This window comes from Poecile atricapillus, chromosome 3 (genome assembly GCF_030490865.1).
Source record: "Poecile atricapillus isolate bPoeAtr1 chromosome 3, bPoeAtr1.hap1, whole genome shotgun sequence".
Classification (NCBI taxonomy): Eukaryota; Metazoa; Chordata; class Aves; order Passeriformes; family Paridae; genus Poecile; species Poecile atricapillus.
In genome coordinates this window covers 98,700,739-98,716,543 of record NC_081251.1, presented here as the reverse complement: position 1 = coordinate 98,716,543, position 15,805 = coordinate 98,700,739, and the positions used below count along the sequence as shown (strand labels likewise).

The 15,805-nt window shown below is 41.6% G+C and overlaps 1 protein-coding gene across 1 annotated transcript; it reads left to right on the top strand.

The window, feature by feature from the left end:
• The first annotated feature begins 3,108 nt into the window (after positions 1-3,108).
• Positions 3,109-14,085, top strand: TAF1A (TATA-box binding protein associated factor, RNA polymerase I subunit A). Its single transcript, XM_058836530.1, has 10 exons — positions 3,109-3,452; positions 4,953-5,122; positions 5,960-6,070; positions 7,020-7,218; positions 7,894-8,024; positions 8,856-9,014; positions 10,093-10,159; positions 11,260-11,380; positions 12,424-12,584; positions 13,750-14,085. The coding sequence occupies exons 1-10, from the start codon at positions 3,323-3,325 to the stop codon at positions 13,890-13,892; spliced, it is 1,392 nt and encodes a 463-aa protein (XP_058692513.1). The 5' UTR covers positions 3,109-3,322; the 3' UTR covers positions 13,893-14,085.
• The last annotated feature ends 1,720 nt before the right edge of the window (positions 14,086-15,805 follow it).

Genomic DNA, 15,805 nt, shown 5'->3' with positions numbered 1-15,805 from the left:
TAGCTGGAGTAACAAGATCCTACAGAAAGGGCGTAGGTGCCGCCCTGTAAGGACACGGCAGATCCAAACATGCACTTGGCTGCTCTCCCTCCTGCCCCGCCGAGTAGTTCTTAATCTGTGCTGGGGAGGAGCAGCCGCCACTTCCCCGGTGACCTCCGAGAGTTTGAGGTTACACCTGCGGTGCAGCGGGCGGAGGAGTTCATTCACCCGTGAGCCCACTGGGGAAAGTGCTGGGTTTCACAGCGAGCAGCCGAAAGCGCAGGATTCCCCGACAGGCCTACCCTTCCGCAGCCGCAGCTTCCACTTGCTGGCACATTTTAACTGTTGAATATTTGCAAACTGAGAGATGTGCTACTCACAAGTGTGCCTGCACATTGCCTTTTCTTCACATCCATCACCTTAATATTGCCTTAGAGATCTAAAATTGCAAAATGACAGCAGAAGTCACAATGCAGATGAACAAAACTTCTTTTTTTCAGGCCCATGTTATTTGTTCTGCACAGTAGCCTGAGTAGACAAAAAGAATAAAAGATGCAGCTAAGAAAAAATAGGTGACATAAGAGAATCCTCTTGCTGGTGAATCAAATGACCAAATTTTTAATATTTTTTTCTACTTTCCAGAGCAAATTCTGAAGCTGCTCCCAAAATGAATAGACAGTCACAGAACTGATAGTCAAGGTGAATAATTCTACTTTCTTCTTTTTTTGTGCATGTCAAAGCAGCTGATTTTTTTTCAAGAGCCTTTTAAGAGCCCTTTTAAATGCTACGTCTCAAGAGTTAGCAATCACTGTTGCTAATTGCATGTATTCCTCTTGCATCCTCGTGCCTATTGATTTTCACTCCAGACTTTCATTTCCACAGTCTCATTGTACAAGGGCTTAGATCCAGGCTTAGTTACTACTGTGTAATCTCTGAAAAATACGTGTTTCATTTTCAACCCCCACCTAGAGCAGTTTAATATTTTAATCACAGTATGAAAAAGTGTCAAGGTAGAAACAGGTGTTGGTATCTCTTTGCCCAGGATCCCATGGGCACCCTGCCATTTCTTACAGTCCTGTGTATCCCCAGGACCCACATGCTACAGGAACGCAATGATTCACCCAGTGCTCATGTGTGTTCTCCAGGCCTAGTGCAGTATAGTGGCTGTAGCTCTCCTGCAATTTTGTTGACATTTTTGTGTTTCACATCTTAGAAAATGAGGTGATACCTATTTGCCATCACTGATATTGGCTGATTAAAAGCTCTAAGAAAGCCTAATTCAGAAAGTTTGTCACACTTTACAATATGGAAGCCACATTTTATGATACCTGTATGAATGAAAGATAAGCATTCTTTCCCCAACATTAATATTTCCTGTTGTGTAGTGCCCACACTATTAGGTCCAGTTTCTTGTGAAGAAAGAGCTGTTTGATTATTTTCCATCAGTACAAATTATCAAGCTTATCTTTATTAAAGACCAAGATAAAAGGTAATGGTGTCTGTGGTTGTAAAGACAAGGGCAAGAAAGGGAGATGTGAACAAAAACAAGATGACATACTTCTTGTATAAGTCACTGCCTTTATTGTGCAATAATGAGTAGCTTGCAGTTGATACACATACACAAGTTTACCACTGCAACTGTCAAGTATTTCCTACAATTTCAAATATTTCAGGGTAATAATGTAGCCACTTATTATCATACCCAGCTTTCCTCAACATGTGAAAGAAAAGAAAAATATTTCACTTAGTTCAGTTAAGACATTTCAGGCAAGATTTCCTTCCAGTCTTCAACCCCAATCTTGGAAACATGTATTCAGCTATGAGTATAGTCCCACTGTACATGAGGTATCTAACGTTCATCTATTCTTACAAAGCAGTTCTTGTGTATCTTCTGCACTAAAATACCTACTAAAGTAGCTGATACCTATTAACAAGATCAGTTGGCTAAGTTTACCTAAGGATCAGGAAACACTCACTTATGTCTGGCACAGGAAAATAAAAAGCTAAAAGTAAACGTCCTTGCATGCAAACGTGAGAACTTTTACCAAAAAAAGGGGGGATAAGTTGGATTCTGAAATGAGAATACTGAGCTAACAGAAGATCAGGAGTGTTGTAGGAAGTGACATCAAATTTGGGGAACACCAGTGATCAGTGAGGCACTCACACAAGGTACAAATTATAAAAGACAGTCGAAGAAAATAGCACTGCTAAACATGTGGTGCTATGTAACAGTTCATTGTTATCAGCCAAGTAAGTTAATTATCCATTAATAACACTACTTATGAACTGAAATGCTGGACTTTATAGGAAGAACACAGGATTAAAAATAAAGGAAATGGGAAGGCAGACTTCTCTTATCCCCACATTGATTTATTAAATACCATATTAAGGTATGATATATGAGTTTTAAGTGTTTGAATGCTGCAAACAACTGTTCTGCCTTGCACTATTCCCGACAGTGGTTATTGATCACAGCTGAACCAGGACACTGTATCACACGAACCTTTAATCTGAGTTTATTATTTACTCACCCTCCCATGCCAGGGCAGTTTGGAAAAAAAAAAAAAACCCAAAAAAACAAACCAACAACTCTGTGAGATCTTACACAGTAAACTGAACTTTACACACGTCAGAACAGTCCAGGGCAAACTCAGTTCCAAAGTGGTTTAAAGAAACAAGTTCCAGCGCAAATTTTTATAAACCAGATGCTGCGGCTAAGGCAGACGGATTCCCAAAATCCAGGTACTCTGCGGGAGCACAGGCAACATTATTGCTCTACAATGCATGGGATTTTCATTCGGAATCTTTTCCTTCTGTAGATCGTTATGATTTACAAAGGAACGGGAAAGTAGCAACACAGCTAATGGAAGGGGGTGGCAGGAAGCCCTCGTTAATTTAATTTTAGAGTGACCAGCGCGTAAGACACGGTTCTGCTCATGCTCTGATCGTGGTACATCTAGAAATAAACACCTCTCTGCCACACCGCTGCACAAACCCAGCCACCCGCCGTGCTCCACCTCATCTCATTCCTCATTTCCCCACTCCCGCACGCAGAGGACAACAGCGAGACCCTGCGGAGCCGCCGCGCACCCCCCGCCCTCATGGCGGCCGCGCCGCCCGGCCCTCAGCGCGCACGCGCAGGGGCCGCCCCCGCCCCGCGCTCCCCGGGACGCGGCGCCTGCCGGGATCTCCCGCCCGTGGTGCCTGTGGGGAAGCGCCGGCGTGAGGCGGCGGCCGGGCCGCTGCCCGCCCGGACCCGGCTGAGCCCCCGCCCTCGCTTCGGCCGGCGTCTTCCGCCCCCCGAGCTGCAAGGTGAGGTCGGAGCCCGGCTGCCCGCGGCGCCATGGACAGCTTCCTGGAGGAGGAGGATGGGGAGGCGGCGGCGGCGGTGGTGGGGAAGAGAAAGAGGAGCCCTGTGGCTCGGGCCGCCTTGCAGCCACCCCTGCACCTGCCCTTCCTGCGGCCGCAGCCGGGTACGTTTGTGCGTTCTCTTTGTGAGCTCCTTCGGGGAGCCATGGGAGTGGTGGCACAGAGTTTCAGCTTCTGCACGCCAAATCGTCCGCTAGCGCCGGGGAAGAGGCTCGAAATGACCATAGTGGTGTTCTGAGCCGGCGGTGTACCCTTGCGGGTAGGAGGGCCCTTGGTATCATTGGGAAGAGCACTGCCAGCAGGTCGAGGAAGGCGATTCTGCCTCTCTACTCAGTAGTGGTGAGGCACGTGTGGAGTGCTGTGCCGAGTTCTGCGCTCCTCGGAGCAGGAAAAACACGGAGCTCCAGGAGAGAGCCCAGCAGAAGGCACCAAGGATGATTCGGGGTCTGGAACATCTCTTATGAGGAGAGACTGAGGGAGCTGAGCCTCTTTGGTCTGGAGAAGACTGAGAGGGGATTTCATTAATGCACACAAATATCTCAAACGCAGGTGCCTTTGCCTGATGCCAGACTTTTCAGTGGTGCCCAGCAACAGGACATGGCACAGTGGCCATAAATTAAAGCACAAGAAGTTGCATCTCAGCATTAGGGAGATCTTTACATTGAGGATGGCATAGCAGTGGAACAGGCTGCCCAGGGAGTTTGTGGAGTCTTCCTCTCTGGGACTTTCAAATCCCACTTGGTCATTCCTATGTCACCTGCTCCAGGTGACCCTGCCTTGGAAGAGGGTTGGACTGGATAATCTCCAGAGGTCCCTTCCAGCCCTGATGGTTCTCTGATTACCTGACTTAGCCATTGTTTGAGCTATAGCTTCCAGGTAGAAGGTGTCTTTGTGAGCTCTTCATGTGCCTTGTGGGTGGCTTTTTATGGATGAGCATTGTTGTAGGGTCATACAGCCATGAGCTTTAAACAGACTTCATGGGAATGAAGTTTCAGTTTTATGCTGGTTTCAGTATTAATTGAACTACTATTGATGTAAAAAGGCCAGGTGGTCTCTTTGCAGCCTTGTACTCAAATAAGAATAATTCTCTACATTTACCTTTGTAGGAATTGCTTAGCCTTTGTTACTGGAATGGTCTCTTTGTTTGTGTGCATGCAAATCTGCAGCACCGTGGGATCACAAACTTAGGTGATGATTAATAAGTAAAGAGAGTAGTCCCCAAAATATGACAAAATTTACTGTGACATTACCAAAGCAACATGGCTCCCTGATTCTAGTAGGGCAGTAGTGTGACATTTGATGGCTATTCACTGTTTCATATGAATGGAAATTTCAAGCACAGCTGTGTGCTGTGTATGGAAAATGCCATTTCATATCGCATTTCCAGCTTTTCCCATAGTCTTACTTCCCTGTGGACTAACAGGTGTGTTTATCTTCAAAAGCACAGAGCTTAAGGTGACTCTTTGTAGTATCCATACAAGGAGTGTAGACCTTGAAATGGAGAGCATGTGGCTATCTGAATAAGGGCTGTGATAGCTGTGGGCTCAGTTGATTTTTTTTGTTTGTTTGGTTTTTGGTGTTTTATTTGGTTTGTTTGTTTCCAGTATCTTCTGATGAACACAAGTTAAACTTCAGGAAGAGCAAGGAAGCGTGTTTAAGTTACATTCAGGATGCCTTGCTCCAAAAGCAGTGGAAAAGGGCTGCAGAGTTCCTGACCTGCTACGTTGAGTCACTAGAGAAGGACTATTCCAGAGAACACATCGGTCCATCAGAGGTAAACCCATTTTCCTTATCTGTGTTCTTTTGCAGTTGAAAAAATACTTGCATAGCAGCATCTGTATACTTCAGGACCAACATATTTCTTAATTAGCTAATCACAGGCTTGATTTTTTTTTTAAAAATAGATCCTTGACACAACAGAAGAAAACCTGGCTTGGTATAAGTTCACTCTACCAGCACTGTATCTATGAAAATTCCAAGTAGTCTTCTAAAGTGGAAAAGCAGTTAATGTGTTTGGTTCTGGCATGCCATCAGTCAGAATTGGTTTGCAAGTTGGTGGCTTATTCAGATTGTTACCAGCTCTTCCAGTAGCTGCAAAACTCCTTGCACGTGTTGAGATGGAAGCAGATGGAAGGAAAAGGATCAGAGTTTTTAAATAAGTGGAGTACTTGAATATGGCTAGCTTGCAGACCTTGGAAACAAGTGCATGCAGCTGGGGAGCTACATCAAGTTGGAAATAATCCTTGCTGTTAAGGTCAAAGAGTTGTGTATACTTGGTGTCTCAGTGGGGTCATATCAAAGAAGAACATAATTTTTTTGGGGAAGGGAGGAGGAGCCCTCTGGCATGCAGTTTTCATAAGCTCTTCTGGAGTGCTGCATTTATAATGAGCAATTCTGAACCACCCACTGAATGACTCTAAAAGTCCTACTGGATGAATAGGTAGGTCACTATAGCAGTGGATAATGCTTTGTAGTATTTTTTATTTGCAGTTCAAATGTACAATATTTTCATGTCCTTCAGTAGCTATAAGTTTAGTAAGACTGGATATGTGGTGTCTGTTGCCATTTTTGTACTAAGGTTGGTTTTGATTTTCTTTCTTCCCGTAAACAGGTGATTTGGAGAATAGGAACTGAAATTTTTTATCATTCCCAAAGCAGCATGAAAGAGTTCAACTATTTCATGGAACAGATGAAAACTTTAGGAGTAAAAAGGTACTTGAAGGTGAGTGTGTTTAAAGCACCCCTGATGATTTTCACATTTACCTGAACACTTAGTTGAATATTCATTTCCAAATCTCTTTTGAAATGTACTGCTGACATTAGTCAAAAAAACTCAAAGCCAACATTTGAATTACCAATTGCGTGGTGTTTGAAGGTCATTTTATACCTAACCTTATCTCATTTGGGCTGTATGTTTGATCACAGATGCATGTTCTCAGTCCTTAGAAGTGCTTAAAAACCCTTTAATTAAGCTTTGAATTTGAAGCAGTTAAATTCATTTTCATCCGTGTCCAAATGACATGTAAATGTAGGTAATTACCTGCAAAGTTTTATTTCCAGTCCTTAATTTGACCACTGCTCCTGACTAAACATTTTTACTTAAATTTTGCCTCATTACCCTCTTATTTTTGAGTAGCTAATCTGATTATAAAACTGTATAAAACACAGCTGAAGGCGGGGACAAGATTATGTTTTTTTTTTCCTGTGGTGTCTCATTCAAACCTATATTGTTTTGGTTTCCTTGGCTGTTTCTCACTTGGGATGGTGCTTCTGTCTTTCATTCTGATGTTAAACGTCTTCAAAAGAAGTTCCATACCAGGGTTTTCTGGAGCTAACTGAAGGTTTTGGCTTTTATCTTACAACACCCAACATGGGAGGGTGGTGGGACATCCCTCTTTCAGGTGCTTTGAAAAATCTGCAAATGCAGCCCAGCTGGCTTTCCTCAGGTCATTTTTAGATCTTCTGAAGTAGGTACAGCATTTGTTAAAGACAAGCAGGTTTTTGAGGCAACACAAATAACTTAAATTCTTCATTACCTGTGTTGGCAATATTTTTTATTCATGTCAGTAAGTCTCCTCTTTCTCTGCACATGTGTGTAGAACTTTGCTGTATTGCTGAGAATCTCTGCATTTGAGTGTGAAACGCTGTGGTTTGGACTGTTTGGGTTGCAGGTCTGCTTGGAGCATATCTTTCATCTCCTCTGTAATGGGCAAATAGATGAAGCCTACCAGAACCTGTCCCTGGCAGAAAGCTGGAGGTTTGGAGAGCAAACAGCCGTTCAGGATAAGGAAATGAAGCTGATTCAGGCTTATAGGGGACTCTTGGACTACTATAGCTGGTCTAAGCAGAAGAACATCCTGTTAGAGCATGGTAAGTGTGTTTTGGATTGATCTGTAGCTTCAGTTTTCTCATTCAGATGCTGTGGTTTGTAATGACACCTTTTCCTTTACTAGACTTCAGTGTGTGATGGTGTGGCTGGTACAGAGTTCTGTATCAGCAGTGATGGTGGTGCCAAAATAGCACTTTCTGAAGTGCCCTGAAATGCTGTTCTGAAAATTTCTCCCTGTGTCCAGCCAGCATCACCTAAAATAATTATCAAAGGAATGCATTCCCTTAAAGCAGTGGCTTAATAGGTGTGCAAGTACTTGATTGCTTCTGGAATGTTGAGTGATAGCAAAGCCCTCAACACTTGTGTTTGAATTACAGTTTCTTTAAAGATATAGAAGTTGCTACATGTGTTTTATCACTTACACTAGATCTCTGTTTCTCTGAAAACCAGATGTTGAATTTGGACTGTGGACCTTGTGCTGGTAACGTCTTCTCTTGGAGTCCTACTCATTGTGCTCCATAAATTGAAATTGATTATAAATCTGAATGAGGAACAGTGAAAATTTCTTGTTTCAATACTGAGGAGTCTTTTCTTAAAAGCTCTCTGACTAGAGTCCTTGCTTAGCAAAATGTGATCATCCCTTAGGTGTAGCACTTGAAGTTCCCTGTGTTTGGCTGAGTTATAAATAACTTTGATTTTTCTTTGTGCTTTGGTAGGTGAGGATGGATTTTCAGACTTGGCTGTTGAGCAGGAAATGCATGGTTACTTTCGGAAGGCAGCAGTGAACTTGAAGGAGATTATTAAAATACCTGGAGTCTGGGACATCTTTGTGAAATGCTATGTGGATGTAAGGGAATGTTTTACAGATGGCTTCCTTTTGTGTTTCCTTGTTTAATTTTCTTTAAATGCAGATTATTTTCTCTGTCTGAGTGAAAACAAAGCATTTCAAAAGCAACACATTTGTATGCGTGTGTCACTGGCTTTGATAGAGAGCACAGTGTATTCCTGGTAGAGCTGCAGAGCTTGAGCAGAGTACAAAAAGAACTTTTATCTGTGCAATGTCAAGAAAAAGAAATAGACAAACAGCTTACATATTTTGTTTTTGTGGGGCTGCAAAAATTGGAGCATCACTGCTTTACTTCAAATTCCTCAAAACAATTTCTCTGATTTTTGGCAGGGCAGTGTTTTCTCTAGATAGATGAAATGTTGGAGACGCCAAATATGCAGCCCCTCTGTGTTTTGGTTTAGGTTTTTAAAATATCTGCTTAGGAATTTTAATTAAGAATTAATTTTAAAGAGATCTTTTACTTTTTTTAAACACTGATAAGCTCTGACTTCTCTAAGCACATCTTAAGAATTTTCCTTGGTGCTGTCAGATTGTCTTTAGAGATATGGCAGGTGCCTTCAGCATCACTTTCCAGTGAGAAAGTGATGGTAATCCTTTGACAATTAAGTAGGTGTTAAGGCATATTCTCCCAGAGTAGCTTCTGTGTGTGAATTCTTGTCTCTCTGTGCTGAGATAAGCCAGTAAAATTAAGACAGGAGGGTATGTAATTAACTAATATGCTTCACTCTTAGATACAGACTGTGTTATTGGATGGCTCTATGGCAGTCCAAAATGAGTTGTAAGAGTTTGGTTGCCTATATCTGACAAACTAATGACAGACTTAACTTCCAGTTGTTGGAGTTCTATGGAGACCACAACGAGGCCCACCAAGTGTTAAATGAATATGCCTACAACTCCAAGTTCCCTGCTAACCCCAATGCTCATGTCTACCTCTATCAGTTCCTCAAGAGGCAGGGTGAATCAAAAAAAACCCTCATATCTGCACTGAAGGTAGGTATCCCTTAGGAGATACAGTCTGTGTCAGTCATGTGGTGTTCTGACAGCTTGCTTGAGCTCTGTAATATTATTTATCCTATTGTATTTTTGGTGGGAAGTAGAAGGTTAGAGGGAAGTTAGTGGGAGGGAGCAGAATCCTTTATTGTCCTTCAATTCCAGTTCTTGTTTTGCCTTTAACTGGTACATCATATCATTTAAAAGTCAGTAAGCAAGCTCAGGGAGCATGTTCACATGGTTACAGAAGTCTGTATCAGCAGTCTTGTGCACAGCATGCATTGATTTCTCTTACAGTTTGATCTTTACAATATTGTACAGATCATTAAATGCCTGCTCTTTCACATATTGATCCTGTCTAGCAGTTAGTTTCTTTGCTTGTTTTCAATGAGATGTGCATTAAAGCTAAAAGTTAATGTCTACTGGTTGTTGGTAGACAAGACTTTGCTGGGTTAAGCTTTTAAATTCCTGCTTTCCTTGCTCTTGGTGTACTGCTTGCAAGCCATGTTTTGCCACTTGGTGGCACTAATGTACTTCTGTTAGTGGAAGTCTTTAAAAACAGGTTTGTAAGGCTGTTTTGTTTGTTTTAGACTTCGAAACTGTAGCAGATTTCTATGAAATTCTCCTCAGTGCATTTTAGCAGTGGCTTTGCACGTAAGTGTCTTATAAAACAGAGATGAATCATAGAAGTGGTTTGATTAGTCCAGAAACTGCTCCAATGCACAGAGCAGTGGACAGGGGAGCTAAAATTGTTCTAGGGAGAAAATGACATTGCCTTCAAAAAAGGGGACACTGGATATGGATTTGGACTGCTCCTTCACAATATTGTATTTGCCACGTACAGTTTTTGTCAGCAGCCATCAGGGTATTTCATCCATGGTGTCACAGAGCAGTGTCACAGATAGGCAAAATGAATCTAGAGATCCATTCTTTGTATCAAGGCACCAAACTACCAGACTGCTTATTTTTCTGAACTAAAAGCACCCAAAGCTCTGAAGCCTGTGCTTTTCTTGGACAAGTAGAAGTCTTCAAGAGACTTTCACATTAACATATCTGGGTTTTGTCATATATTTTTCAGATCTTGCATGATATTGTTCCTTCTCATGAACTAATGATAGATTTTAATACCATGCTTCAGAAATCAAGTAAGTCTTTACCTTTGTTCATTTCATTTATGCTAATTTCAGAAAACTATTCTGGATTATCCTATAGCTTTCTTTCTGCTTTTGAAAGTAGTTTTGTTCCATAAGAAATAATGCCAAAAAACCAACTCAAATCCCAACTTTCCAATTACCATAGCCTCTTAGTTGGATGTATGAGCAGTCATTTACAAACTTGTGTAAACAACTGCCTTTCTCATTTTAAAGGCTGAACAAAGAAAACCATTGTAAGGCACAGGCAGGATCTCAAAAATAACTTAATTTCTTTTAGGCACCCTACTCCGAATTCCAAGGTCTTCATTCCATTTTTGGGATCTCTGTTTTACTTATTTTTTTTTTTCTTGGAATAGTTCTATTCTTTAGTTCATTGTTACATGAACAATGTAACAATGTTCCTTCTCTTTAAGGGAGCATTATCTTCAAGCTGGTAGAAAAGTCTTCCAATTTGAAGACTATTTTTTTCATTCTGATCAATTGTATTCCAAGCTGTCTGTCTTCTTGTGGCTTGGCATGTCCCAGCAGGTCAGCAGATTGGTGAAATGTACATCAGTAAAGATTGCTCTCTCTTCTGAAATGATGAGGGTTAATGACTTGAAACTGACAGTGGGAGCTTTTGAAGAGATTTTGGGAAGAAGGTCTTGATTGTCAGGGTGGTGAGGCACTGGCACAGGTTGCCCACAGAAGCTGTGGATGCCCCATTCTTGGAAGTGTTGAAGGCCAGAATGGATGGGGCTCTGAGCAACCTGGTCTAGTGGAAGGTGCCCTTGCCTATGGCAGGGGGTTGGAACTTGACGATTTTTAAGGTCTTTTCCAAGCCAATCCATTCTATGATTCTTCTTTGGGAGGGATGAAACCTTTTGCCTGACACCTCCCTTTTTCAGTTCATGTGTGACTCATTTGCCAACTTTTCATAACTAATGAGAACAATCTTCTGTTTTAAAAGAAATTTATGCCAATAAACATAACTTATGTTTAAAGTAGCAGCATTTGGGTGGGCCAGAATGGAGAACTATATTTCACTCATACCTTACTAAGCAGTTCATCCTGATCTGTGTAATTCATTAATCAATCTCATCTTTTTGCAGAGAAGAGAAAAAAACGTCGAATGGGCCTAGAAGTTATTTTTGCAGCCTTGGATTATGCTGGCTGGAAAGAAAATGCAAAAGCATGGAGCTGTTTGGCAAGACAGGTGAAACAAATTGTAATGTAAGTAGTTCTGATACAGGGTGTTGAAACAAACGTCTCAAGTCTCCACCTTCTGTCAGTCTGCACAGTGACCCTCTGTGCTCTGTCTTCATTTTTGCCTTTCATACACGACTTCAGAGTATCTTGAAATATACTGGGCATCTTGGTCACTGTAGGGGAATGTCACTTCCCTGTTGCAGATAGTTTATAGAGTCCTAGAACAGTTTGGGTAGGAAGGGACCTTAAAGATCATCTTGTTCCAGCCCCACTGCCATGGGCAGGGACACCTTGGCTGGATGCCAGGTACCCACCAACCTTGCTCTATCTGTTCCCTCTGCAACTGGATGGGGAGAGAAAATATAACAAAGTGTTCACAGGTTGAGAGAAGGACAGGGAGAGACCACTCACCAAATACTATATCGGGCAAAACAGACCCAGGACCTCGCCAGCAGAGTGAAGAATTTCTTCCTAATATCTAATCTAAACCTGTCCCTTGCTAGTTTAAAGCCACTCCTCCTTGTCCTGTCTCTACCTGCACTTGGAAAAACTCCCTCTTCATGTTTCCTGTAGGTTCCCTTGAGGGGCTGGAAGGAGTTTGTGTTGCTGAAATGCTTGGTTTAGGGGTGTTGTTGCCTAACAGTAATAACTGTTTGGGATAAGTTAGTCTTTAAGTATGCCTGGAGTAACACAAACCTTTCCTAAGGACAGAGCAACCCCTTCATGCTACTCATTTGTTGACAAACCTGAAGAAACTTCTATATTACTATTGGCAAACGGGCACACAAGTGAAAGGCTTGCTTCATTTCACATCATAATCAGTGCTATTGCCAAGGCTTAATAAGATTGCTGGAGTTCACTTCCAGCCTCACAAGTGTTACCTAGAATTAAAAAAAAACATTAGTTTTATATAAAAATGCTGGTTATTGGTGTTTTGGTATAAAGTCAGTATGTCTATAGTGGCAATTTATGAGATTTGTAGCGAGCTGATTATAACATTCACTGTCTCCTAATAATCTTGCTATCACAATGTAACCTTTTCTGTAACTTGTTTAACCTTTTTCCAGCTCTGGGAAGCATCTTGACTGGATCAAGCAAGAGTGGAGCTCCAGGAAGGACTGGTGGCCAGCCTTCCATTTTAGCCGTTACTTGGCAAAAAGGAATTGGCAGGAAAATAAAAGCCTTTCATATGAAAAAGCTCTGGTGGCTGGAATCCTACTTGGAAAGGGTATAATTTTTTTTTCACTACATAGAAACAGAAATAATGTCTAGTTCTAGACCTAATGACATGGGTTGCAGCTGATCTGCTGCCTGGATGAAATGCAGTTTCTTTCTTCTAAAAAAGATTCCTGTGTTTGGAGCTGAACAAGAAAGGTATTTAAATTGGTTTGATTTTTAACAGTGGGGAACTAGTTTTATCATGGTTTAGAATTCAGTTTTATCCGGCCTTGTTGAGCTGCCACAATACTATTTGTCTTGTTTGACCTTCAAACCATAACTCCAAAAATGCACAGCACCCTCCTGATGGAGTATTGTGAGGACTGCAGGGAGTTTGCTTGCTGGATGCCAGCCTAGGCAGCGTCTCAGCAATACTGGGGGTCAGCTGGTCATTAAGGACCGTGGGGATGTTGTAATGCAGGAAGGAGCAGGGAGAGTCTTGAATGAAAACCATCAGCAGTTTGGTAAGAAAATGAAGATCATTACCTCTTTAGTAGCATTATTTGAAATGCTGCCAAAACCAAGGGAAGGACAGGGCAAGAATCAGCTGCTAAATTTAGAATGGAAATATGGTCTGGAGACAATGGCTTATACAGTGGTATGGACTTCTGGTTGATAGGCAAAGTTCATTGTCAGCTTTTCTATACCTTTTTCTTCTGCACTTCATAGAACAATTTCTCATATTAGAAACTCTTTGGATATGTTTTGTTTTGCTTTCAGTAGTACCAGATATCTCCCTATATTTCCAGATGGCTATTAAAATCATTCCAGGTTCAGATTTTCTTGAATGAAGTTTCAGTACTTGTTTCAATGTGAGCCTCTATTTTCCTTATCCAGCATAATAAATTAATGTATGATATCAATGTTGGTTTACTCCCAAATGTTTTTTACTCCTGAAATTTTACTTTCTGATGTAATTTGCAAAGCAAAAATGAAAGAGAAAAAAAAATTTGCAAGATAGCAGACATTTAGATACATGTAGAATGTTTACTGGGCTAAGTGAGGATAGATTATTTAATGCTGCAATTCTGTCTCTAATGAGCATGTCTTGGATTTTAATACCTTTAATTACTGAAAAGTTTCTTAGCTGCCTGCATAATATTTAAACAATGAAAACATTTTGTATTTGCTTGTATCGTGGTATAACTTAGTGTTGGTTTTTTCTCTTTCCTTAGATTGCAAATACTTTAAATATGTGTCACACCAAGGCTGCAAAGCTCAGCTGAAAAGGTTTCGGATGCTGAAGAAGTTTGTGAACAGGCACAGTCCTGCCTACCTGAGAATATCTGGTCCTCCAGATTCCTCTGTTCAGCCTTGATGAGAAGATGTCCTTAAGGTTCTTGGTGTACTTTTTCCTCTCTGTAAAACTGACTTCTGTGTTGGTGCTACTCCAGAACTTCTAGGCAGACCCTATTGACTCAGTGCTAGACTTTTTTAATATATATTTATGTAAAAACACTTTGTTTTTTATTTATTTTATAATAAAATGAATGTAAACTGATAATGTCAAAGAATTTCTGTAATGTTATTCTCATATTTGTGTGAAATGCAAATAGTCTTGATTTCAAATACATCTTGAAAGAGCAGAGGTACAGAAATACTGAGAAATTCTCTACATGCTGGAAGAGACTTTTTTTTGCAGTCATGCCCATGAATTGAAATATGCAATGTTGCTGTGTTTGGAAAGCAAACATTGATGTGTTATCACAAACCAGAATTCCAGTTTGCTTGAAAACAACGACAAAATGGTTTCCACATACTACTTCTGTTTTAATGCCAGATCTGTAGAATTCTGAATTGTGACGTGCTTGAACCTCCCTCTGGGATTGAAACAAAGATGTCTTTAGCAGCAGAGTAGGTTATGGATAAGTACAGCTGTGCTTTTAAAAACTCAGTGTTTATCTGGGATTTTGGTCTGGGTTCACATGGGTTTTGTGAGAAGTGCCTTAAGACAATGTGTCTTAAACATTAAGTTTAATTAGTTAAACATTAATTTAATTAACAGTAAGAAATACTTGCTGTAACTATGTTTGCTTGGATAATTACTCATCATTCCTAACCCTAGTACTTGTTTACTTCTGATTCCCTAAGAATGCTGCTGCCTCATTGTGTAATAGTCAGGGGGTTGTGTTGGAGATCTTCAACTGGATTTGGCTACTTTAATTTAGATTGTGAAGCTTCAAGACGTTCTTCCCCAGCATCCCATGAGGTGTCCCCCCACCCTGGGAAGCTGCCCCTCCTCAGGTGAGAGAAATGATTCAGATTTGCTCTCAGTGTCCATCTCACTGGGGTTTTATGCCTGGACACGGGCCTAAAGCTGTCCTGGGACAGCCCTGGCAGGCAACCACGTGTCCCTTCCCTTTCAGACACATGGTGTCCCTTCCCTGGAGAATTGAATTTGGCTTCTTGCCTGCCATTGTGCCCCTCTGCTTCCCTGGACTTGCAAAGATGGACTTTGATGGGCTGGTGACTCGCCTGTGATGACCCTGAGAGCATCTCAGCAGAGTGTGACTTGGGCTTCCCCCTTCCACTCTCTGCCTGTGTTCCTTTGTGGGTATGCACAGGAGCTTTTATCGTTAACCCAACACAAGTAGTATAAAAGCTGAATGCTGGAAGCCCTGGTGCTTGGTGAGAGCTCCCATGAAATTTCCTGTTGTCCCCACAGCTTGCTGTGGAAGATGTGTGTGCCTTGCAGCAGCTAAGACTCTGCTGAGGAAGAAATGTGAAACAAAGCATCAGCGGTTGGGGTGGAGATAAGGAGAGTGAGAGGATAAAGAGGAGCTTGATGTCTGAAAAATCTGCTAATCCATGGTGGTGCTTCCAGCTCTCTCCTGTGACCTCTGGAAGCAGGATTGCTCTGGGGGATCATGTCCTCTCCAGGTGCTAGAACTATCATGCTGCAGTCAGCAATTACAAGAGTACAGTCACAGCTTTTGTGTAACTGTCCCAAACATTACTCTTCTATGTCCTGCAAAAAACTTGCTGTTTCCTGACACCACAGTATTTGCACCTGAGACAAACCAGCAGATCACAAATCCAGAGTGAAACTTCTGGTCAAATCACTCTGTGTGCACTGTGTTTTCAAGCCTGTGCGTTGTACTTTGAATGTGACAACTCTTAATGGGTTGGAATGGTCATCTTTGAATTCCGTGCTCTAGATTTGGTTTTCCTATCATTTCTCCTCCCCATCTTGTGGGCAAAGCTTCTATGAGGAATTTTTTTTTAATCATG

What these genes read in the sequence shown, in the direction of transcription:
- TAF1A (XM_058836530.1), top strand. Translation starts at nt 3,323, where the DNA reads ATGGACAGCTTCCTGGAGGAGGAGGATGGGGAGGCGGCGGCGGCGGTG. An exon ending in AACACATCGGTCCATCAGAG is followed by an intron (nt 5,123 to 5,959) that starts GTAAACCCATTT and finishes TCCCGTAAACAG; the next exon opens with GTGATTTGGAGAATAGGAAC. An exon ending in GAACATCCTGTTAGAGCATG is followed by an intron (nt 7,219 to 7,893) that starts GTAAGTGTGTTT and finishes GTGCTTTGGTAG; the next exon opens with GTGAGGATGGATTTTCAGAC.